At 37.2% G+C, this 27,101-nt stretch overlaps 1 protein-coding gene across 1 annotated transcript in view; it reads right to left on the bottom strand.

The window, feature by feature from the left end:
- The window catches only part of LOC128660260 (uncharacterized), a 1,245,247-nt gene that overhangs the window by 1,073,430 nt on the left and 144,716 nt on the right, over positions 1 to 27,101 (bottom strand). Inside the window, exon 6 of the mRNA XM_053714016.1 lies at positions 15,138 to 15,261. Coding sequence (XP_053569991.1) covers positions 15,138 to 15,261 — 124 coding nt within the window. The remainder of the gene's footprint in view (positions 1 to 15,137; positions 15,262 to 27,101) is intronic.

Genomic DNA, 27,101 nt, shown 5'->3' with positions numbered 1-27,101 from the left:
TACATAAACAGCAAAAACAATATTTCGATAATACATCAGTATGGATAATAATTTAAAAAATACATAAAACATTTCCTATAAAAAGACAAATAATGTCAAACCTTACGTTTATGATAATGCTCAGCCTCTAAAAGTGTTTAGTAGGACATATTAGACAAAGGGCTGGCATTCACTGTGAGTCCTAAAAGATTTGATAATAAAAACAGAATAGAAGAAAAATAGCATAATTTAAAAACTATACACACAAATAGTGAAGATATTTGAACCATCCCCTGTACATATAAAAAAAATAAAAAAAAAATTTCATTTCAACATATTTTATATATAAGACAAAGGGTGAGATACATAAAAAAGGCAAAATTGCAGACAATAAATATCACTAGAGAAATCTATAGGAAAGCTTGGAGATCAATCTCAATATTTAACCCATTAGATTCTAAGCAATTAAGAGTCTTAATCCAAAATGTCTCTCTCTTTCTGAGTCTCAATAACCTGTTCATATCCCACACACAGGGTTTAACCCACTCTACAATTTTAACAGTGAGGTCAGAGGGGTTTTGGTTATGATAGAACTTAAAGTGGCAAGAGACACTGTGATTGTCAAAACCTGATTCTATATTTCTTATATGCTCCCTAATCCTATATTTGATTTTGTGCTTCGTACGTCCAATGTAGATTAACCCACACTTGAAGACCAACTGATAGACTACATACGTAGTATGGCAAGTGCACCTATCCTTACATGGGTATTTTTTAGTTCCATTAAAGTTTGAAAAATGAGTGGCATTGTAATCTATCAAGGGACAAAGTACACAATCAGAGGTTTTACACAAATAAAGACCATTTTTTCCCCCACACCAATTATTAATTGATCCAGAATTCCTTTTGGTGTTTCTTAGCTTAGTAGGAGCAATATAGTTCTTAATATCTTTACTTTTCTTAAAAATAACATTGGGTTTTTCTCCTAATATTTGATTCAGAACAGGATCAAGTTTGAGAACCTTCCAATGTTTCTTAAGGATATTTTGAATCTTGAAATGTTGGTTATTGTACTGGGTGACACATTTAGGACAGTTTCTTTTTCCTACGATTATTCGTATTGTTTATCAGGGAAGCTCTATCCATCATGTGGACCCTCTTCTTACTGTCTTCTAACAAGTTGATGTTATAGCTAGAAGAAAGAGGTATCAACGGCACTGCTAGCCTGATATGGCTTAAATATTTCTGATTCCCTATTTAACCCCTGATTGTCCTTAATGTATGTGGGAATAATTCCCTTACAAATGTTTGGACTAAAAAAGGTGCAATGTAGTTTTCAACATATGAAACTTTTTGGTAGAGAGAAGCTCTAACTCAACAGACTACATATATAGCACTCTTAGGGTTTGATATAGGGTATAATTATAAGTGGTATAAAAGACTTTATTCCTTAAGGCAAATCAGAGTTGCTGATAGTCTAGTGAGCTTGCGTGTTCAACGTTAAAACATAACTTTTATTGTGTCAAAATTAATATAAAATACTGGAAATTAATTTAAAAACACTCTTAGATGCTGAAAGATCAGTGGTTAACCTGTTCTCATTAAATAGATTCTAGCAAGATAGGTCATTTATTGTACTGGTAGACTTCTTAAGTAAAATTGTATCAAGTTAATTTAAACTGATGCAGACTCATAGCAAAAAGTCATATAGAATAATTGTGTGTATATATGTGTAGCAAACACAGCAGAGTAAGATACTCTGTAATCTTAACTAGTAATAATATTGATAAAATATCACTTTATTATACACAGCTGTTACTGTATGTTATAGATTGACCGTATGTCGGTACAGCTCTATTCTTTTAAATCAACTCAATATTGTCTACTTATGGGTAGTATACTCTGTATGTTAACATGGGGTGATAAGAGTACCATGTATCCTGTTAAGGAGATTAATACTGGTGTGGTGAGTGATTTTTAACCTAATGTGTTCATCTTTAAATGTCAGATTAGTGATCCACATAAAGAAAAGCCCCTACTATCTTCATAGGATTATTATAGGCTCATATGTTTGGCGTAACACTTGTGCTATAAGATTCACATACATTGGTTAAAAGCTCTTAACATATAGTTGTAACCCGTGAGTTAGGTGTGCTGAGGCAGCTTCTTGGATTTATTGTAGGCTCATATATTTTTGTATAACTCATATACTATAAATTAATACTACCCACTCAAATAAATCTACGTTCAGCACATTAATTATAAGTTGATATGTTTGGCATAACGCTTATGTTACATCAGTGCCCACTCTCATGGGATGCTTATTATAATATCATATGTCTTACTATATACTTGTGTACCCTGTTTGACAGCTCTGCCCGCTGAGATAAATCAAAATTCAGCACGTTTATTGTAAGCTTATATATTTGGCACAACACTTGTATGCCATGTACAGGAGCATGTCAACTCGAGTTAGGCAATGTTCAGCATATTTGTTGTTGGTTCATATGTTTAGCGCAAAGTTTGTATGCTAGAGCAGTGCCCCTAAGCATAAATAAAAACTCAGCATATATACAGGTTCAAAGCTATAAATGTTCAGATAGAGCTGGTCAGTTAATGTAGTATATTGTGTTTAAAGATATTAATAATACCACAGACTTGTTGTAGTCTTATGATTGTAGCGTAACCGTTATTCTCAAATGAGTGAGAGAGATATTCTTTAATTTGATAGAGGGTTAAAGTGCTGCTACCTCGATCACATATGCTGTCAAATTTCAGCACATATCTCTATGGCAGTGTACTGCCGTTCAATTGGAGCTAATGGCGCAAAGTTTGTATACCGTGTTTTAGAGCAGTGCTAATTAACACAAGTAAAAATTCAGCATACCTACATATTACAAGCTATAACTACTCAGGTACAGCCAATCGATTTTAATATGGTGTATTACAATTTAAGATATTAATAATACCACATGTTAGTTGTAAGCTTATAGCTGTAGCGTAACGGTTATTTCCAAATAAGTGAGAGAGCTATTCATTGATTGTATAGAGGGTTTTAAGTGCAGCTGACTCGAACACAGATGCTGTCTAATTTCAGCACACACATACATTGCCGGCTCCCGCAGTTCAAATGGAGCTACTGCTGACCACACCGCTCGGTTTATAGCCGGTACAGTAGGTGCACTCCTACTCAGTATTAGTTAAATCCTCTGCCAGTATTTTGTATTTAAATTACTAGTTTGTAAGATAAAATTTACAATGCACGGTCTGTGTCGAGTAATTACTACAACTCAGCCCCACTCCCAGGTATACTACTTTCGTATCACTTGCCCATCAGGTCTATTTATTGAATATTGAGCGTGTAAGATCAGATATTGTTAGATTTTGACAGAGATAATAACCACCTTGAACTAGTATTTAATAGGTTTGAACAGGTTTAGTAATACAGCATTCTAAGGCTAATCTAAAAATACAAGAGCTCCAGGACTCCTCACCAATTCCCTAACGTCCCTAACATGTTTCGCCCTAACGGCTTTCTCAAAGGGTGAGCGTGCCGCTCACTTGCTGGTTATTTAAAAGGTTTCGAGTCCCTCCTTTCAGATGACGTCTTCCTCCTACTTGCAAATAGATGCTTCCTATTGGACCACCTTGTCTTCACTGATGAGATCTACATTATGTTATGATTTGGTTGCTAATCGTATTCCTATGTTATACATTCAGATACTTGTCAAAAGGCTGTTATATTCATATCCGAACTATCTGTCCGTTTATTAGGACCAATAGATCTAAAAAAGCATTTAAACTATTATAATATTAATTCCCATGACTCTGTTTCCATAGGTATCTATTTTTTATGTTTATTATTTTGTATCAGAAACGATAAGGTTATTGTCATCAGATTTTTCTTACTCTTAAGTATCTCTTTTTTGGAACAGCAGATGTTAGATAATTCTTTATAGTGTAACATTATGTTATTAACTCCTAGGTGTGCTGTGCTTTTGTCGGAAATAGGATTTATGTTTTAGTGAAATAGTGACAAATAAAAAATAAATAAATAAAATATAGTGCAAAAATTTGTGAAATTAAATGTGCTTAAAATTGATGCGCTACCGTTGTTATTTATGTTCATTTTTGGGGACATATTAGTCCAATTGTGTGACTGTTTTGTGCAAAAATTATTCAAGAATTTAAAGATTCTGTATATTTACATAGACACCAATACTATTAAGTGATGATGTCTGTTATTTAGTATAGGTCTAACAAAATGGTATCAAATTGATATTGCGAAATTAACTAAAATTCAGTGAATTGAACTTTATTTAAAAGGAATAAATCTTTAAAAGTTTTTTTAGGGGTGATAGTGACGAAATTGAGTTTAATAAATTGAATAACTAGATTTTAAATGTTACATCTTGATAATTATCCAATTTCATGTAAGAAGATTTTATTTTATTGGATCTTATTTTTGATAGTCACTGTTAACATATAATTCTTAAATATATGTTATGTTAAATATGTAATGAGTTCTCATACTTCTTTATTGAAAGAAAAATCAACAAATACTGATAGTAGCCTCCAAACTGACTTAACCAATCTGATCAGTGGTTATATGGTATTTCCAGAATTGGGGTCCTATAGGGTTATAATCTTTACAAGAAGGATGAAAAGTGATTTTGCGCTTCGTACGTCCAATGTAGATTAACCCACACTTGCAGACCAACTGATAGACTACATACGTAGTATGGCAAGTGCACCTATCCTTACATGGGTATTTTTTAGTTCCATTAAAGTTTGAAAAATGAGTGGCATTGTAATCTATCAAGGGACAAAGTACACAATCAGAGGTTTAACACAAATAAAGACCATTTTTCCCCCCACACCAATTATTAATTGATCCAGAATTCCTTTTGGTGTTTCTTAGCTTAGTAGGAGCAATATAGTTCTTAATATCTTTACTTTTCTTAAAAATAACATTGGGTTTTTCTCCTAATATTTGATTGAGAACAGGATCAAGTTTGAGAACCTTCCAATGTTTCTTAAGGATATTTTGAATCTTGAAATGTTGGTTATTGTACTGGGTGACAAATTTAGGACAGTTTCTTTTTCCTACGATTATTCGTATTGTTTATCAGGGAAGCTCTATCCATCATGTGGACCCTCTTCTTACTGTCTTCTAACAAGTTGATGTTATACCCTTTCTCTTTAAATTTATCCATAAGGATATTTGACTCCTCATTATAATGATCTATTTTTGTGCAGTTGCACCTGACTCTTTGAAACGGGCCTAGGGGGATATTTTGTTTCCACTGTCTAAGGTGTCCACTTCTAATGTTTAAAAGACTGTTTCTATCTGTTGGTTTTTGAAAGTTTCTAACGGCCACTGTATTAGTGAATGTATCATGGTATAAGGTCAAATCTAAAAACGGTATTGATTCAGAAGATTTCTCCATGGTGAATTTCAAATTATATGTATTATTATTAATATAATCCACAAAATCTGAAATGATACCCTCCGGGCCCTGCCAAATCATGATGATGTCATCGATGTAGCAATGGTATTTGATGACATTAAGATGAAAAGGATTATTATTCCAGACTAAATTCTCCTCAAAGTGAGACATATATAAATTTGCGTACGATGGGGCAAAGGTGGTCCCCATCGCAGTACCCTGATGTTGTTTATAATAACTTCCCTCAAATAGAAAATAATTGTGGCTCAAACTAAAGAATATCCCTTCAATTATAAATTCTATTTGTTTTTCTGCAAATTTATTATTACTTAAAATATCTTTAATTACTGATACCCCTTTAATGTGAGGGATACTTGTGTACAGCGATGAAACATCACAAGTAATCCAAGTATAATTATATTCCCATGGGAAACCCTCAAATTTGTTAATTACATTGATAGTATCTCTGAGATTGGCTCTCGTGGATGTGACAACAGGTTGTAAAAAGTAGTCAATGTATTTTGATAGGTTGTCACAGAGAGAGCCTATCCCAGATATAATGGGTCTACCTGGAGGGTTGTGTGGGTCCTTGTGGACTTTAGGTAGATGATAAAAACACAATACTTTAGGTGCCACTTCATAGAGATAATTGTATTCATTCAGATTTAGGACCCCATTCAACTTTGCTACTGAAAAAAATTCAAATAGTTCCTTTTTATATTTACTTGTAGGAATATAGGTTAATTTAATATACACTGTGTGCAGAATTATTAGGCAAATGAGTATTTTGACCAAATCATCCTCTTTATGCATGTTGTCTTACTCCAAGCTGTATAGGCTCGAAAGCCTACTACCAATTAAGCATATTAGGTGATGTGCATCTCTGTAATGAGAAGGGGTGTGGTCTAATGACATCAACACCCTATATCAGGTGTGCATAATTATTAGGCAACTTCCTTTCCTTTGGCAAAATGGGTCAAAAGAAGGACTTGACAGGCTCAGAAAAGTCAAAAATAGTGAGATATCTTGCAGAGGGATGCAGCACTCTTAAAATTGCAAAGCTTCTGAAGCGTGATCATCGAACAATCAAGCGTTTCATTCAAAAAAACAAAGGCGCAAAATAACTGCCCATGAACTGAGAAAAGTCAAGCGTGCAGCTGCCAAGATGCCACTTGCCACCAGTTTGGCCATATTTCAGAGCTGCAACATTACTGGAGTGCCCAAAAGCACAAGGTGTGCAATACTCAGAGACATGGCCAAGGTAAGAAAGGCTGAAAGACGACCACCACTGAACAAGACACACAAGCTGAAACGTCAAGATTGGGCCAAGAAATATCTCAAGACTGATTTTTCTAAGGTTTTATGGACTGATGAAATGAGAGTGAGTCTTGATGGGCCAGATGGATGGGCCCGTGGCTGGATTGGTAAAGGGCAGAGAGCTCCAGTCTGACTCAGACGCCAGCAAGGTGGAGGTGGAGTACTGGTTTGGGCTGGTATCATCAAAGATGAGCTTGTGGGGCCTTTTCGAGTTGAGGATGGAGTCAAGCTCAACTCCCAGTCCTACTGCCAGTTTCTGGAAGACACCTTCTTCAAGCAGTGGTACAGGAAGAAGTCTGCATCCTTCAAGAAAAACAGGATTTTCATGCAGGACAATGCTCCATCACACGCGTCCAAGTACTCCACAGCGTGGCTGGCAAGAAAGGGTATAAAAGAAGAAAATCTAATGACATGGCCTCCTTGTTCACCTGATCTGAACCCCATTGAGAACCTGTGGTCCATCATCAAATGTGAGATTTACAAGGAGGGAAAACAGTACACCTCTCTGAACAGTGTCTGGGAGGCTGTGGTTGCTGCTGCACGCAATGTTGATGGTGAACAGATCAAAACACTGACAGAATCCATGGATGGCAGGCTTTTGAGTGTCCTTGCAAAGAAAGGTGGCTATATTGGTCACTGATTTGTTTTTGTTTTGTTTTTGAATGTCAGAAATGTATATTTGTGAATGTTGAGATGTTATATTGGTTTCACTGGTAAAAATAAATAATTGAAATGGGTATATATTTGTTTTTTGTTAAGTTGCCTAATAATTATGCACAGTAATAGTCACCTGCACACACAGATATCCCCCTAAAATAGCTATAACTAAAAACAAACTAAAAACTACTTCCAAAACTATTCAGCTTTGATATTAATGAGTTTTTTGGGTTCATTGAGAACATGGTTGTTGTTCAATAATAAAATTAATCCTCAAAAATACAACTTGCCTAATAATTCTGCACTCCCTGTATGTAGTCGAATCAGATAATAGTCTCTCAGCTTCTTTCAAATAATCCCTCTTATTTTGGACAACAATCCCTCCCCCCTTGTCCGCTGACCGAAAAACAATATCTGTACATTCACTTAAATTTTTTAAAGCAGTTCTCTCCTCTTTGGACAAATTATCCCCTATATTTGAACACCTAGAGAGAGGATTTTTAGATAGAGAGTCTAAGTCTTGACATACTAGTTTATTAAAAATCTTAATATACTCTGACTGTGTATGCTAAGGATAAAAAATTTATTTTTTCTTCAGATTACAATGTTTTATAGGGAAATCCTCATCCTCTTCATAAAGTGAAATATCTAGACAGTCAAAGTGTTCAGATATTGTATCCAAAGGTGTTAGATCAGTGTTATCATTTAGAGTAGTTAAAACATCTAGAATTTCTAAATCCCCATTATCAAAAAATGTTTCTGAGGAAGAAAGTAAATAATCTGTCTGTTGAGATTACGGATACATATCTGAAAGTCTATATACAAATTAAAGTGATTGGGGCAACAGGTGGGCGCAAAATTCATACCTTTAGCTAGTAGTTTAAGCTCATATTTATCAAAATTTCTGTCAGATAGATTAAATAACAATTTAACCCCTTCTTCTAACTCCATTGCTCTCTGTTTCTTTTTTCTTTGTTTGTATCCCCCTCTAGATCCTCTCTGTCTTCCTCCTCGTAAGGTCTTTTTGGGTTTCTCTGGTTTAGAGGCTGGGGGGGTGTAGGGTTTGTGTATTCCCCCCTCCCCCCTGTTGTCTCCAAGGTGGGATCCCTAAAAAAGGAGCAGTATTAGAGTTGCTATTTCTGCGTTGATGTGTATCTATAGGCTGATTTTTATTCTTATTACTAGTATGTGTATTCTGTCTAGGTGAATAATTACCATTGTAATTTGAGTTACCCCATCTGGGTTTGGACCCCTGTTTGTGCCAAAGTTGTGATTGTGGATGTTGTTCTAAGATTTCATATCTGTTCTAAGTATGGGGGCCTTGATAAAAGTCAGCTGGAGGATGGTCCCTGACAGTATGTTTCATACTACTATTCTGTTTGTCATAATAATTAGAGTGGGTATTCTGTTGATTATAGTTATTCCTATATCCATTTTTAACCACATCTTTAGGTCTGTGGTGTTCTACAGCATTAGAGTAGGTGTTCTGTCGATTATAGTTATTCCTATATCCATTGTTAACTATATCTTTAGGTATGTGGTGTTCTACAGCATTAGAATAATGTGTATTCTGTTTATATCCTGTTAAATCTGAGTTAGGCGTTAGACTATTACTAGGTTCTTTCTCCTTATTAGGTACTAGATTGGATGCAGAGTTCTTTTTATACGAATAGACTTTATCTGTCCTGAAGTCTTCCAGGTCTCTCAGCAGTTTTTTAACCTTAGTTATTTCTAATTCCCTAGAAAAGGTGTCAACTCTTTTTTGAATATTATTATTCATTTTCTGCCACTGTTGAATATGTTCATAGGGTTGTATTTTAACTATTAGGGTATCTATCTCAGTTATGAGTTTGTCCAATTTATATTCCCTATATTTAATCAGTAATTTAATTAGAGCCTTTGAGCAATTATGAAGTATTTGCTCCCATTCAGTCTGGTACTCCACCTCATCAAGGTTAAACGCAGGGAATTTAAAAATCCTAAGACCCCGTGGTATTACTTTATGTAGAATGTAATTGTCAAGGAGTACTCCTTGGCATCTTTCAGTAATAATTTTTCTAATTCTCTAAAAATATGTAAAGGATCCTCTGATGCCACCACATTGGGAGTATCTGCTAATAAATTATGTGCACGTTGACGTTTGGATCTATTTTCACTAATGCCAAATGTACTAAAATTCGATACACTGGCCTCCATAACAATTAATTAATAATACTATAAGCGAATCTGCAGCTACTTAAAGGAAAAAGTATACCAAACACAGAGAACAGTGTGATAGAACACACCAAAGTAGCGCTAATCCTTAAAAGTAATGCAGACAAATTGGTATATAAAAATGTATATATAAAACAAATCTAAAAAGTACAAATGCACTCAAATACTTAATAGTATAAAATATATTATAAGCTTTCAAGTCCAAAATTTGCAAAAATGCACAAGAATCTGGCTGCTCCTCTAGGACAGGTGAATCCACAGACCTTGATTGTGTACACAGAATCTAAAAGACAGAGGAGAGGAGCGCAGACTCAAATGCAGAGTATAAAAAGTTTTAATTTGAATCACACAGACAAATGGCAACTCACAGGATATAAAAAATAAAACAGCGTGTTGTGTATCCACTTATTGGTGTTGAACAGTTAGTAGTTTACCAATAATTCAGACAGATATTAAAACGTTATCTTACCAGCTCGTATGGTACCTTTACTTTTTACCAGCGTCTTTTCCTTTAATTTCTTTTTGCCTCTCGTATTTTCCTTTACTCCTTTGTTTCCTTTGCCATTTTTCCCATTTGGTTCTTTTAAGTGACTTCTCAATCTTGCTAGAGGTGTGGAATATCTTATTGGGTTTTACAGCTCTTCTTTGGTGATGCAGAAACTTCCTCTGACGATCCGCAATGCCTCTGTGTTCCTTCAGGGCCTTGATAACTACTTGACAGATCAGCTGGTCCTCTGTGTATCCGGGTCACCTGGTATCCTCCTTGAGTATCCTACGTCACAACCAGTGCTTCTTATCCGTCACAGCTTGTGTGGCTTTGAAAAAAATATCACTGGGAGCCACTTGGTAGCGTGGTAATCCTTCCCCTGGATACTGACACAACACCACCTTACACCTTTCAACAATAGTCAGCACAGTTTAGGTGAGATAGAGTTAGGTAAACCCCAGTTACTGATCAAGGATCAAGAGGTGGCTTTATGAGTCATTGATGACATGATATACACTACTGAAAAAAAGTTTTAGGTAAGCGTGAAAAAATGTTTAAAGTAAGAATGCTTTTAAAAATAGAAATATTAATATTTTTATCAATTAAAAGCATGCAAAGTGAGAGAACAGAGGAAAAATCTAAATCAAACCAATATTTGGTGTGACCACCCTTTGCCTTTAAAACAGCATCAATGTATCTAGTTACACTTACACACAGTTTGTAAGGAACTCAGAAGGTAGGTTGTTCCAGACATCTTAGAGAAACAAAGTTCTGTGGATTTAGGTAACCTCAGTTTCTTAGGTAACCTCAGTTTCTTCTTTATCTTCATGTAATGATGTTGAGATCAGTGCTCTTATGGGGGCCATGCCATCACTTCCAGGACTCCTTGTATCTTCTTTACACTGAAGATGGTTCTTAATGACTTTGTCTGTATGTTTGGGGTCATTGTCATGCTGCAGAATAAAGTTTGGACCAATCGGATGCCTCCCTGATGGTATTGCATGATGGATAAATATCTGCCTGTACTTATCATTGAGGAGACCATTAATTCTGACCAAATCCTCAACTCCATTTGGAGAAATGCAGCCCCAAACTTGCACGGAACCTCCACTGTGTTTCACTGTTGTATGTAGACACTCACAGGCCCATTTATCAAGCTCCGTATGGAGCTTGAAGGGCCGTGTTTCTGGCGAGTCTTCAGACTCGCCAGAAACACAAGTTATGAAGCAGCGATCTAAAGACCGCTGCTTCATAACCCTGTCCGCCTGCTCTGAGCAGGCGGACAGGAACCGCCGGAAATCAACCCGATCGAATACGATCGGGTTGATTGACAGCTCCCTGCTGGCGGCCGATTGGCCGCGAGTCAGCAGGGGGCGGCGTTGCACCAGCAGCTCTTGTGAGCTGCTGGTGCAATGTTAAATGTGGAGAGCGTATTGCTCTCCGCATTTAGCGAGGTCTTGCGGACCTGATCCGCAGTGTCGGATCAGGTCCGCAAGCCCTTTGATAAATGGGCCCCTCATTCTTGTATCTTTCTCCAGCTCTTTGGTAGTGAAACTACCTTCTGCTACAGCCAAATATTTCTGTTTCAATTAATTATTGTATTTCAACCTACATATTAAATTGATGATCATTTTCACCTGTAATTGTTTAATCATGCTCCTGACTATTTTCTACAAAAACCATGACTTTGTTCAAGTGTACCTAGAAGAATGTATGCTGTTTTGAAGGCAAAGGGTGATCACACCAAATATTGATTTGATTTTTCTTCTCTTTGCATTCTCTCATTGATAAAAAATAAACTATTAACGTTTTTATTTTTGAAAGCATTCTTACTTTACATATTTTTTTTAAACACCTGCCTAAAACTAATGCACATTACTGTACATTGTCTCTGGTTCTATAAGCAGGTACAATGTTTGGCATGCACATATTTACATATGCTCAAGAAACAGTGATAGCTTTAAATAATAGATTTTTTAAGCTATATCACATATATTGCAAACATGTTTCTATTTAAAGTGAAGGTAAAGTTTTCGGTTTTGGTTGCCTGTATTCTATTACTAATCTACTATATACTATGATCGCTAATTTATTTTTTTATATTTGTATATATATTATCTTTATCTAAACACTTTATATTTACTGTCCCGGCCGTTCGTAGCTCCTCCCTCCATGGATTTCCGGATTATTCACACTATATTACATGCAGAGCGGTCCCACCCGCTCTGTATGTCCTTCCAAAGCGCGTTCCCGATTGCCGGAGCAATTGCGCATGCGCACCATTCGCCGAAAATTAGATTTGTGCCTGCGTTTGTCAATAGAGAAGACGTAGCCTTATGAATGCAAAAAAGCGCATGCGCAAGACGAACAAGCAAAACGAACGAGCTTGGAGACTAGAAGCTAGGAAGTGAAGGCAATGCATGCGCATAGAGAACAGTAATGCGGTGACGACATTTGACAGCCGCCTAACGGCCAGTATTTCAATTGGCTGTTATAAAAACGTGACCGGGCTTAGAAAACCCCCCCCAAAAACGGGTTGTTTTATCAGTGTTCTAAATCGGATAAAGAAACTGTAAGAAATAACTAAATATAGCGATTACAAAGATTTGATGAATTAAACTACCATTTATTTTTATAGTATTTACAGGGGGAAAAGTGTAATACACAAAACTTTACCTTCACTTTAAAAATAAAACTTTGAACTTTTACAACCCTTTAATGCTCATTAACTGATCAGCTAACATCATTAGCGGACCGGTTTTAGAGGACATGGCACAACAAAAAGAAAAGAAAAAGTATGTGTATTCAGCAAACCATTTGCCAATAGATATATAAGCAATTTATATTTGATTTGTTTCACTCATATATATATAACAAAAATGAGTGAAGTTTGAAGCTAAAGGACTATAGATCATGGCAAAAGCTAAAGGGAAAATTGACCAACTGAGATCATAAACTAGTAGTGTAATGGGAAATAAACAGACATTGAAGAGTACATTGATTTAGATGAGAGAACCAGTGAGGTCAAGTGTGTCAGCAGTCAGATATACAGCCATAAACAATTCAAGGACAGGTTTCTGTAAGGCTGTCAGCTCTCCCGTGTGATTTAAAAGGTAAGAAAAAGTATTTTATGTTTATTGAGTGGGAGAATTTTCCAGAGGCAGGGAGAAGAGTTAAAAGTGTAGTATAAAAAAAATGTGATATGTTCGTAAAGAAAAAATAAATGAAGCTTGAGTTTTCATCATAGTGACTAGTTACTATAAATATGAAAAATATTTACCACTGCTGGAGCACTTTGGACCAGCAGGAAAATGTCAATCAATCAAACAGCAAACTGAACTATTTATATATAAATGGAATGAAGTCCCAGCACAGAGCATTTGCCTATTTTGCTTCTGATATGTTGTTTTACAGAATAAAATAAAACCAGATTTTATATCTCCAATAAGCAAACTAACCTAAATATATGTATATACATTTTAACATGCTTTTTTTTTTCTTTCTACTTAGATATATATAACAGAAAAAGGGTTGCTGCTGTATTGGTCCCACAGAGAATGTCCCTTTAGTAAATTGTGATACCTTTTAATATACCAACAAAATCAAGGGTTTTTATTTCATAAGCTTCTAAGACCTTGCAGGTCTCTTCACAGGCTCTACAAAAGAAGAGCTTATGGAATATAAAAAAACTTGATTTTTTTGGTACATTAACCTTTTAACTCCGTTATGACGTTCTATTCCGTCCTAACCTCGCTGGGCTTTAGACCCAATCCCATCATTGAAATCTTGCAATTGCGTGCACGATCGTGGGATTTCAATTTGTATATATCAGAACAGAAAAGGTACCACAATCTACTAAAGGTACAGATATATGAGACATTCCCCAGGACACTAATGTAAGGTAAGTGGTTGTATAAAGAAACATATTTGATCTAATAATCTTTAGAGTGCCAGTAGGTTAGAAATGTTTACCTCTTCAGTGACCTAGCACTTTTGCATTGTTATGCTTAAAGGGACAGTCTACACCAGAATTTTTATTTTTTTAAAAGATAGATAATCCCTTTATTACCCATTCCCCAGTTTTGAATAACCAACACAGTTATATTAATACACTTTTTACCTCTGTGATTACCTTGTATCTAAGCCTCTGCAGACTGTCCTCCAATTCTCAGTGCTTTTGACAGACATGCAGTTTAGCCAATCAGTGCAGACTCCTAAATAACTCAACGGGAGTGGGCACAATGTTATTTATATGACACACATGAACTAGTACTGTCTAACTGTGAAAAACTTTCAAAATGCTCTGAGCTAAGAGGTTGTTTACAACGGTTTAGAAATCAGTTTGAGCCTACCTAGGTTTAGCTTTTCAAAAGTACCACCAAGGGAACAAAGCAAATTTGATGATAAAAGTAAATTGTCAAGTTATTTAAAATTACATGCCCTATCTGAATCATGAAAGTTTAATTTTGACTAGACTGCCCCTTTAAACCAGACAGACACAACAAAATAGAGGGATGGATTGCATCATTTCCCACAATAAGGCTGTGATGTCATTCACCCTACTTCAGCAAACAACGAGGTGGGCTTCAAAAATAAATAAACCCTTATGAGAATGTCAAATAATCACTGGGATTTATGAGTGACCACTGATTAGCCAAAATGCAAGTCTGAAAAAAGAACTGAAATAAGGGGGCAGTCTGCAGAGGCTTAGATACAAGATAACCACAGTGTAAAACATGTATTAATATAAAATTGTTGGTTATGCAAATCTGGGAAATGGGTAATAAAGGGATTATCTATCTTTTTAAACAATAAAACATTACAAGAAGACTGTCCCTTTAACTGAAACCCATGAACTTACAAAAAATGGACATTTGAGTGTCTAGTATTTTTAAGATTTTACTGAACAGCTGGATAGTCCTTTGAATACTGTTCACCAGGCAATCCTAATTACAAGTAAATTCATTCATAGGTTCTGTTTTACACCATAATTATACCAAGTATTAAAAAAATCATGAAGATATAGCAGTTACCTGTGGCTGCTCCATGCTGAAGAGATAGCTTGCCATCAGCTGTAGAGCCTCTGGGCTGTTTGGTTCATACTCTAAAGCTTTTTGTATGGCCTCTTTGCATTTGTCACTTGCACCTTCTTCCATGCTGTAAAAAAGATGAAAGATTATTAAGCAATTGCTCAGGTATTAATAAGTATTTAGGTCACCTCTTATCTAAATGTATTTTTACTGTTTTTACCGCTAGAGGGCATTAGTTCATGTGTGTCATATAGATAACTTTGAGGTTATGCACGTGGAATTACCTATGAGCCAGCACTGATTGGCTAAAAAGCAAGTCTGTCAAAAGAACTGAAATAAGGGGGCAGTTTCCAGAGGCTTAGATACAAGGTAATCACAGAGGTAAAAAGCGCATTCATATAACAGTGTTGGTTATGCAAACCTAGGGAATGGGTAATAAAAAAGGGATTATCTATCTTTTTAAACAACAAAAACTCTGGTGTTGACTGTCCTTTTAAGCTTGCTCCCAGTAGTGCAATGCTACTCATTCAACAAAGGATACCAAGATAATGAAGCAAATATGATAATAGACGTGAATTGAAAAGTTGTTAGAAATTGTATGTTCAACACAAGAACATTTTGGGTTTCATGTCACTTTAACGATCCCTATTTTGGTACAGAAATCTGTGCCATTACATTTTTAATAGTTGTTAACCGTGAAGTCCTAGGCTACAATTAACCCTTGAAATTCTATAACTGCATTTATTCATAAATGAATATCTTTGAATAATAACAAATTAAAGCAAAAAGAAACCTCATACAAATAGTATACAATGGCATTTTTGTTAAAAAATAAAATGCTGCTTTCTAAGGTTTTCACAGCTGTTGTGGTAACAATCCGCTGAACACATGTGAGTAAGATGCGTTTGCACTATATGCCAACAACTTCAAATGGGGGGGGGGGGATGAAAACACAACACATTGGGATTAGTGTTAAATATAATTCACACCTAATTTGTACAATAAAAAGAGGTAGCATAGATGTTAGAAGTAAAGCAAGGACCACCTCGCCGCCTTCTAACTGCTAAAAGCCACCATTACTCTTACTAAAGAGATTGGCATGGACACAGCATAGCCCCAATCCTTGCTTGCAGGGAAAAGTACCCATTAAAGGATTAAATATCTTCAGACACCATCTTCGCATATCCTCCCTTGACAAAGGCAAAGAGAATGGGGATTATGGGTAAGGGAAGTGACACTTAACAGCTCTGCTGGGTTGTTCTTTGCCTCCTCCTGCTAGCCAGGAGTTGAATTCCCACTAGTAATTGGAATGAAATTGTGGACTCTCCATGCCATAGGAAAGAAAAAGGACCATAGCACTACAAGATATTGGGGTGTAACATTCTGTATATACAAGTTAACACTGACTAATAAACAAATGTCTCCAGAAAAACATAATTTATGCTTACCTGATAAATTTATTTCTCTTGTGGTGTATCCAGTCCACGGATCATCCATTACTTGTGGGATATTCTCCTTCCCAATAGGAAGTTGCAAGAGGATCACCCACAGCAGAGCTGCTATATAGCTCTTCCCCTAACTGCCACATCCAGTCATTCGACCGAAACTAGCCGAGAAAGGAGAAACCATAGGGTGCAGTGGTGACTGTAGTTTAAAATTTAGACCTGTCTTAAAAGGACAGGGCGGGCCGTGGACTAGATACACCACAAGAGAAATAAATTTATCAGGTAAGCATAAATTATGTTTTCTCTTGTTAGGTGTATCCAGTCCATGGATCATCCATTACTTGTGGGATACCAATACCAAAGCTTAAGTACACGGATGAAGGGAGGGACAAGGCAGGTACTTAAACGGAAGGGACCACTGCCTGTAGAACCTTTCTCCCAAAAATAGCCTCCGAAGAAGCAAATGTATCAAATTTGTAAAATTTTGAAAAGGTATGAAGCTTAGACCAAGTCGCCGCTTTGCAAATCTGTTCAACAGAAGCCTCATTTTTAAAGGCCCAGGTGGAAGCCACAGCTCTAGTAGAATGAACTGTAATCCTTTCAGGGGGCTGCTGTCCAGCAGTCTCATAGGCTAAGCGTATTACGCTCCGAAGCCAAAAAGAAAGAGAGGTTGCCGAAGCCTTTTGACCTCTCCTCTGTCCAGAGTAAACAACAAACAGGGAAGATGTTTGACGAAAATCTTTAGTCGCTTGTAAGTAAAACTTTAGAGCACGGACTACGTCCAAATTATGTAAAATACGTTCCTTCTTTGAAGAAGGATTAGGACACAATGATGGAACAACAATCTCTTGATTGATATTCTTGTTGGAAACTACCTTAGGTAAAAACCCAGGTTTTGTACGCAGAACTACTTTATCTGTATGGAAAATCAGATAAGGAGAATCACATTGTAAAGCTGATAACTCAGAGACTCTACGAGCCGAGGAAATAGCCATCAAAAACAGAACTTTCCAAGATAAAAGTTTGATATCAATGGAATGAAGGGGTTCAAACGGAACTCCTTGAAGAACCTTAAGAACCAAGTTTAAGCTCCATGGAGGAGCAACAGGTTTAAACACAGGCTTAATTCTAACCAAAGCCTGACAAAATGCCTGGACGTCTGGAACCTCTGCCAGACGCTTGTGCAAAGGATAGACAGAGCAGAAATCTGTCCCTTTAAAGAACTAGCTGATAATCCTTTATCCAAACCCTCTTGGAGAAAGGACAATATCCTAGGAATCCTAACCTTACTCCATGAGTAATTCTTGGAATCACACCAATGAAGATATTTGCGCCATATCTTATGGTAGATTTTCCTGGTTACAGGCTTTCGTGCCTGTATTAAGGTATCAATGACTGACTCGGAGAAGCCACGCCTTGATAAAATCAAGAGTTCAATCTCCAGGCAGTCTCAGAGAAATTAGATTTGGATAATTGAAAGGACCTTGTAGTAGAAGGTCTTGTCTCAGAGGCAGAGGCCAAGGTGGAAAGGATGACATGTCCACCAGGTCTGCATACCAGGTCCTGCGTGGCCATGCAGGCGAGATCAAGATCACCGATGCTCTCTCCTGTTTGATTTTGGCAATCAGTCGAGGGAGCAGAGGAAACGGTGGAAACACATAAGCCAGGTTGAAGAACCACGGTGCTGATAGAGCATCTATCAGCTTCGCTTCTGGGTCCCTGGACCTGGATCCGTAACAAGGAAGCTTGGCGTTCTGGCGAGACGCCATGAGATCCAATTCTGGTGTGCCCCAACGATGAACCAATTGAGCAAACACCTCCGGATGGAGTTCCCGCCTCCCAGTTCTCTACACCTGGGATATGGATCGCTGATAGATGGCAAGAGTGAGTCTCTGCCCAGCAAATTATCTTGGAGACTTTTAACATCGCAGTCACAGTCGTGATGTTGTGCGACTGAAATCTGATGAACCTCAGGGTTTCTAACTGAGGCCAAGCTAGAAGAACATTGAATATTGCTCTTAAATCCAGAATATTTATTGGGAGCAGTTTCTCCTCCTGAGTCCACGATCCCTGAGCCTTCAGGGAATTCCAGACTGCACCCCAACCTAGAAGGCTGGCATCTGTTGTTACAATTGTCCAATCTGGCCTGCGAAAGGTCATACCTTTGGACAGATGGACCCGAAATAGCCACCAGAGAAGAGAATCTCTGGTCTCTTGATCCAGATTTAGCAGAGGGGACAAATCTGTGTAATCCCCATTCCACTGACTGAGCATGCATAATTGCAGCGGTCTGAGATGTAGGCGCGCAAATCGCACTATGTCCATCGCCGCTACCATTAAGCCGATCACTTCCATGCACTGAGCCACCGAAGGGCGCGGAATGTAGTGAAGAACACGGCAGGAATTTAGAAGCTTTGATAACCTGGACTCCGTCAGGTAAATTTTCATTTCTAAAGAATCTATCAGAGTTCCTAGGAAGGAAACCCTTGTGAGGGGTGATAGAGAACTCTTTCCCTCGTTCACTTTCCACCCATGCAACCTCAGAAATGCCAACACTATGTCCGTATGAGATTTGGCAATTTGGAAGTTTGACGCCTGTATCAGGATGTCGTCTAGATAAGGGGCCACTGCTATGCCCCGTGGTCTTAGGAGCGCCAGAAGAGACCCCAGAACCTTTGTAAAATTCTTGGGGCTGTAGCTAACCCGAAGGGAAGAGCCACAAACTGGTAATGCCTGTCTAGAAAGGCAAACCTTAGGAACCGATGATGATCTTTGTGAATCGGTATGTGAAGGTAAGCATCCTTCAAATCCACTGTGGTCATGTACTGACCCTCCTGGATCATAGGTAGGATTGTCCGAATAGTTTCCATTTTGAACGATGGAACTCTGAGGAATTTGTTTAAGATCTTTAGATCCAAAATTGGTCTGAAGGTTCCCTCTTTTTTGGGAACCACAAACAGATTTGAATAAAATCCCTGTCCTTGTTCCATCTGTGGAACTGGATGGATCACACCCATTATTAGGAGGTCTAGCACACAGCGTAAGAATGCCTCTTTCTTTATCTGGTTTACAGATAAACTCGAAAGGTGAAATCTCCCTTGTGGGGGGGGAAGCTTTGAAGTCCAGAAGATATCCCTGAGATATGATCTCCAACGCCCAGGGATCCTGAACATCTCTTGCCCATGCCTGGGCGAAGAGAGAAAGTCTGCCCCCTACTAGATCCGTTGCCGGATAGGGGGGCCGTTCCTTCAAGCTGTCTTAGAGGCAGCAGCAGGCTTTCTGGCCTGCTTGCCTTTGCTCCAGGCCTGGTTAGATTTCCAGGCCAGCTTGGATTGCGCAAAAGTTCCCTCTTGTTTTGCAGCAGAGGAAGTTGATGCTGCACCTGCCTTGAAGTTTCGAAAGGCACGAAAATTAGACTGTTTGGCCCTTGATTTGGCCCTGTCCTGAGGAAGGGTATGACCCTTACCTCCAGTAATGTCAGCAATAATTATTTCCTTCAAACCAGGCCCGAATAGGATCTGCCCCTTGAAGGGAATGTTAAGTAATTTAGACTTTGAAGTCACGTCAGCTGACCAAGATTTAAGCCATAGCGCCCTACGCGCCTAGATGGCGAATCCAGAATTCTTAGCCGTTAGTTTAGTCAAATGAACAATGGCATCATAAACAAAAGAATTAGCTAGCTTAAGTGTTCTAAGCTTGTCAAGTATTTCAGTCAATGGAGTAGCTGTCTGAAAGGCCTCTTCCAGAGACTCAAACCAGAAAGCCGCAGCAGCAGTGACAGGAGCAATGCATGCAAGGGGCTGCAGGATAAAACCTTGTTGAATAAACATTTTCTTAAGGTAACCTTCTAATTTTTTATCCATTGGATCTGAAAAAGCATAACTGTCCTCGACAGGGATAGTGGTACGCTTTGCTAAAGTAGAAACTGCTCCCTCCACCTTAAGGACCGTCGGCCATAAGTCCCGTGTGGTGGCGTCTATTGGAAATATTTTTCTAAAAATAGGAGGGGGGGGGTTAAACGGCACACCGGGTCTGTACAACTCCTTAGTAATAATTTCTGTAAACCTTTTAGGTATTGGAAAAACGTCAGTACACACCGGCACCGCATAGTATTTATCCAGTCTACACAATTTCTCTAGCACTGCAATTGTGTCACAGTCATTCAGAGCAGCTAAAACCTCTCCAAGCAACACCCGGAGGTTCTCAAGCTTAAATTTCAAAGTAGACATATCTGAATCAGGTTTCCCCGAGTCAGAGACGTCACCCACAGACTGAAGCTCTTCCTCAGCTACTGCATATTGTGACGCAGTATCAGACATGGGCCTTAAAACATCTGCGCGCTCTGTATTACGTCTAACCCCAGAGCTATCGCGCTTTCCTCTGAATTCAGGCAGTCTGGCTAATACCGCTGACAGGGTATTATCCATGATTGCCGCCATGTCCTGCAAAGTAATCGCTATGGGCGTCTTTGATGTACTTGGCGCCATTTTAGCGTGAGTCCCTTGAGCGGGAGTCAAAGGGTCCGACACGTGGGGAGAGTTAGTCGGCATAACTTCCCCCTCGTCAGAATCCTCTGGTGATAATTCTTTTAAAGATAACAGCTGATCTTTATTGTTTAAAGTGAAATCAATACATTTAGTACACATTCTCCTATGGGGTTCCACCATGGCTTTTAAACATAATGAACAAGGAGTTTCCTCTATGTCAGACATGTTTATACAGACTAGCAATGAGACTAGCAAGCTTGGAAAACACTTTAAATCAAGTTAACAAGCAATATAAAAAAATGTTACTGTGCCTTTAAGAGAAACAAATTTTGCCAAAATTTGAAATAACAGTGAAAAAAGGCGGTTAAACTAACAAAATATTTACAGTGTATGTAACAAGTTAGCAGAGCATTGCACCCACTTGCAAATGGATGATTAACCCCTTTAATACAAAAAACAGATTAACAAAACGAAAAATATGTTTTTTAAACAGTCATAACAACTGTCACAGCTCCTACTTTTGAAGCCTTTTGAGCCCTTCAGAGATGTCCTATAGCATGCAGGGGACTGCTGAGGGAAGCTGAATGTCACAGTTTGTAATTTTAACTGCACCAACTGTAACTTTTATACTATAACAGTGGAAAGCCTCAGGAAACTGTTTCTAGGCAAAAATAAAGCCAGCCATGTGGAAAAAACTAGGCCCCAATAAGTTTTATCACCAAAGCATATATAAAAACGATTAAACATGCCAGCAAACGTTTTATATTGCACATTAATCAGAGTATATACCTCTGATAGCAAGCCTGATACTAGTCGCTATTAAATCACTGTATTTAGGCTTTAACTTACATTAATCCGGTATCAGCAGCATTTTCTAGCAAATTCCATCCCTAGAAAAACTTAACTGCACATACCTTATTGCAGGATACCCTGCACGCCATTCTCCCTCTGAAGTTACCTCACTCCTCAGACATATGTGAGAACAGCAGTGGATCTTAGTTACTTCTGCTAAGATCATAGAAAAACGCAGGAAGATTCTTCTTCTAAATGCTTACAACAAACAGAAATAGGTGAAACCCAAATCAGCTGCACTTCTCTATTAAAAGCAAATAGTAATTATAAAAAACTTTGTAAATAGGCCAAGTAAAAATTGCCCAATAGGTAAAGCAATATATGGTACAGTGTTTCAGACAGGATATAGTATATAAACAGTAGAATACTTGGACAATTGAATATATAAATAGAACAATAGTCCTATACAGAGGAATGTATAGTATTGCTTGTACGTGACAAAATGTTCCAATCACTATACATAAAATAAATTAGGAAAAGTAACAATACTTCCCAGAAATGCTGAGAATGGTGGGTGCAGCTCCAAGTATTGACACAGGGCTGCGATCCTGGTCTTTAAGAAGTGGCTGAAAAACAAGATAAAACACAGAGCGCAACCCACCCTAAATGTAAAATCATATATTATCCAGCAATAAAAAAATGTGTAAATCGCACGTACAGTGTAAGAGAGTAAAAATAGCACAATTAACAAATCCCAGATTGTATCACCAAATGTCAGGGGTGTGATGTCCGTCACCTCGTAGCTTGAACTCCCCAAAACGGCTTCCGGATCGCCGTGTACGAATTCAGCTTGTGCAGAGGGATACTCCAAATGACATGGGTAACAGGGAAGCTGAGAGAAGTTATTAGTGCCGCCTCGACACGTTTCCTCAGGCTACGACCTGACTTTTTCAAGAGGATATTTGGAGTGACGTCACTGTAGTCTTTTTAAACAGTCCCGGTAAAGCACGCCTCTCAAAGGAGTCATCTCATTGGTTGTGACTCATCAATGACGTTTAGGCGAGTCTGGCGCGTTAGAATAAACAAAGTGTCCTTTCTGAGTAGGCTATAAATACATAAAAGACGAAGTATCAGTACAGTGACAATTGGCAATATAATTATAAAACAGAAATTACTATATTTAAAATCACATATTCATAAATTTAAGAAAAATAGTAGAAACCATAACATAATATGAAAGGTAGCGTTGAATGTAGATACTTTCTAATTAAATAGGATCCTAATAAAAAACACTAACATTTAATCGCCATATTTTGAAGAAAATAAGTGACCAATATTTCGCTAATATTTAAAGGAGATACATGCACAGTGTGAGTCTGACACGGATAGCTTCAGAAGCAGTTACCTATATTTGTGAGGAATTTCTGGTAATTTATTACATAAACGCTTGTAAGTCTAGGTCTATATTAAGACCCAGATTACTTACAGTGTTTAAAGTTTGAAGTTCATGGATCCAGTATGTTTCGCGTTGCCTTAGGCTTCTTAATCTGTTTTTACAACTATTGGGAGGGATCCAATCTATGACCATGATGCGTAATCCAGAATTATTTACATTATGATAATTTAAAAAGTGATATGGTACACTGTGATTATCTACTTTGTTTTTAATGTTGTTAAGATGTTCGCTGAACCTGTTCTTGATGAGTCTTTTCGTGCGTCCTATGTAAACACATTTGCAATCGCACATGAGAAGATATACCACAAAAGTTGATTTGCAAGTGAATTTGTGTTGTATTTTGAAGGTTTTTGAGCTATTCACATCCTTAAAAGTATCCCCTTTAATGATGTGATTGCACATATTGCAATTTTTGGCTCCACATGGCCAAGTACCATTGGTTCTACTGAGCCAATGTGGTTCTCCTACAACAGAGGGTTTTGGTAGGCTCTTAAGTTTTGAAGGCGCTAAGAGGTTTTTTAAATCTTTGTTTTTCTTAAAAGCCACAGTTGGTCTATCAGGTAAAACTTTACCCAATATGGGGTCTAGAGTCAGGATAGACCAATGTTTTTTCAAGATATTCTCTATATCCCTGCTCCCTTGACTATATGTAGTGATAAAACGTATGTTATTTGTACCTTCTATGTTACATTTAGTGTTTCTATTGGGTTGTTCATTACTATTAAGCAAACTGTTTCTATCCATCCTTTTAACCTTATCTTTGATGTTAGACAGGAGACCTGGATCATAGCCCTTATCTTTGAACCTCTGATCCAGAATTTCTGACTCTTCAAAAAAATCATCTAGGTGTGTACAATTTCTACGGATATGTTGGTATTGGCCCAGAGGAATGTTTCTTTTCCATCTGGGCAAATGCCCACTCTTTGCACTTAAAAATCCGTTTTTATCAGTTGGTTTTCGATAATTTTGAACTGTAATTTTCTTATCTTTGTCTACAAATAATGTAAGATCTAAAAATTCAATCCGTTCTTTTTCTGTTTTGCTGGTAAACTTTAGATTTAAATTATTGTTGTTGATATGTTCAATAAAATTTGCAACCAGTTCTTCTTTCCCTCTCCAGATGATTATAACATCATCAATGTATCTAAAATATTTGTAAAGTTGTCCACTATAGGGATTATTAGACCAGATAAAATTATTTTCAAAATAATCCATAAATAAATTGGCATACGATGGGGCAAATGTTGTCCCCATCGCAGTCCCTTGTAATTGTAAATAAAAATTAGAGTTGAACTCAAAATAGTTATGTGTTAAAATAAAACTTATACTTGTAATGATAAAGTCTACTTGAATAGATGGAAGATTACTATTATTTAGATTTTCCTTGATCGCTTTAATGCCAAGGTAATGGGGGATACAGGTATATAGCGAGGAAACATCGCATGTCAACCATATGAAATCTTCCTCCCACTTCACTCCCTCAAATATTTTTATGGTCTCTGTAGTGTCTTTTAGAAAGGATTTGGTACTTCGAACCAAAGGTTGAAGAAAGAAATCTATGTAGGCCGATAAATTGCTGGTAAGGGAATCTATCCCAGAAATTATCGGCCTACCAGGAGGGTCCACCAAAGTCTTATGGACTTTAGGGAGGTGGTAAAATAAAGGGATACTAGGATCCCTATTGACCAGAAATTGAAATTCTTCATTTCTTAAAATGCCTTGTGCTTTGGCCTCAGTGAGGATGGACAATAAGTCATGAACAAATGTGTTGGTTTGATTAAATGTTAATTTTTTGTATGTATGTGGATCACTTAAAATTCTATCCGCTTCTTTGAGGTAGTCTAATCTGTCCTGTACAACTACCCCACTTCCCTTATCCGCCATTTTAATAATTATGTTTGGGTTATTTTTGATGTTCTGGAGTGTTACTCTTTCTTGTTTGGACAAATTATCATTAAATTTGTTAACCCAAGCGCCTTGTTTGTCTGTCCATAATTTTGATAAATCAGTACTTACCAATTTATTAAAAATTTTGATGTGTTCACCTTGCACACCTATGGGATTAAAGTTTGACGGATTTTTGAAAGTAGTATGTCTAATCTGTTCACTTTCTAATTCCTCATAGGTGCTGAAATCTAGTTGTGTATTTCCCTGTGTAGGATTTTCTTCATTTAGGCTTTGTAGAATATGTAATGTATTGCTGTCATTTTCATCCAAGTGAATATCTATATTTGATATTGTTCTATCTAATGGCGATTGTTTTAAAAAATATTGTTTTAAGGTCATCTTCCGTATGTATTTCTGCAGATCAATATAGGTTTCAAATTTGTTGGGTGCTCTCTTAGGGGCAAAATTGAGACCCTTTGCGAGGAGATTAAGCTCTTCATTGTTTAATTTCTTAGAAGTTAAGTCAAACACACACTCTCTGTTCTTAGCTAGTATAGCCTTCTGTGTTCTTGTTCTCTGAACAAGTCTCCCTCCTCTCTTGCCTCACTTGTTCTTTTTCTTTTTGCATTTAAGTGGGCCTCTCTTCTCCCTGCTGGCTCTTGATAAGGGGGAGGTGTGAGATTTAGTCTTCTGTCTTCTCGTGAGTCTAAAAAATCCTGTGATTTAGATTGACTATTGTTATTGTGGCTTGATCTTTCCACTGAGTATCTTCTTTGGGGATCTCTTTTATTTAAATTATTGTCCCTAGGTCTTGCTCCCTGTTTTGCAAAGTCACCCTCTGTTTGGTGGCTCAAAATACGGAACCTATTATTATAGGAGTTGTAATTATCCCCTCTAGTATCACGATGTGTTGATCTATTCTCTGTTGATCTATGATGACTGTAATAATTGTGTGTATTGTTATACTGTGGTCTATCCCTATATGAATGGGAGTATCCCTCTTTCCTATAGTAATTATTTTTGTGAGCATGTGGATGTAAATAAGGTCTATCCTTCATATCCCTAAGGGGTGTATGTATATGTAGTTCCTCATTATGGGGGTTACCAGCCTTATTATTAATTGAATGAACTTGCTTCTGAGCTATCCGTGTATTGCTAGCATTACTCACATTAGCGTCCTTATTATTGGTGCCATGTCCATCTGACCCCTTGTTGTTAGTATTAGTTTTTTTGTATGTGAAAACCTGATTGTTTTTGTAGTCATCTAAGTCTCTTTTTAACTTGAGTTGCTTAGATCTTGCTAAATCCCCCATTACCTTGGCATTAAAGCAATCAAGGAAAATCTAAATAATAGTAATCTTCCATCTATTCAAGTAGACTTTATCATTACAAGTATAAGTTTTATTTTAACACATAACTATTTTGAGTTCAACTCTAATTTTTATTTACAATTTCAAGGGACTGCGATGGGGACAACATTTGCCCCATCTTATGCCAATTTATTTATGGATTATTTTGAAAATAATTTTATCTGGTCTAATAATCCCTATAGTGAACAACTTTACAAATATTTTAGATACATCGATGATGTTATAATCATCTGGAGAGGGAAAGAAGAACTGGTTGCAAATTTTATTGAACATATCAACAACAATAATTTAAATCTAAAGTTTACCAGCAAAACAGAAAAATAACGGATTGAATTTTTAGATCTTACATTATTTGTAGACAAAGATAAGAAAATTGCAGTTCAAAATTATCGAAAACCAACCAATAAAAACGGATTTTTAAGTGCAAAGAGTGGGCATTTGCCCAGATGGAAAAGAAACATTCCTCTGGGCCAATACCAACGTATCCGTAGAAATTGTACACACCTAGATGATTTTTTTGAAGAGTCAGA

This window comes from Bombina bombina, chromosome 5 (genome assembly GCF_027579735.1).
Source record: "Bombina bombina isolate aBomBom1 chromosome 5, aBomBom1.pri, whole genome shotgun sequence".
NCBI classification, from domain to species: Eukaryota; Metazoa; Chordata; class Amphibia; order Anura; family Bombinatoridae; genus Bombina; species Bombina bombina.
This window is presented reverse-complemented; position numbering and strand designations above follow the sequence as displayed.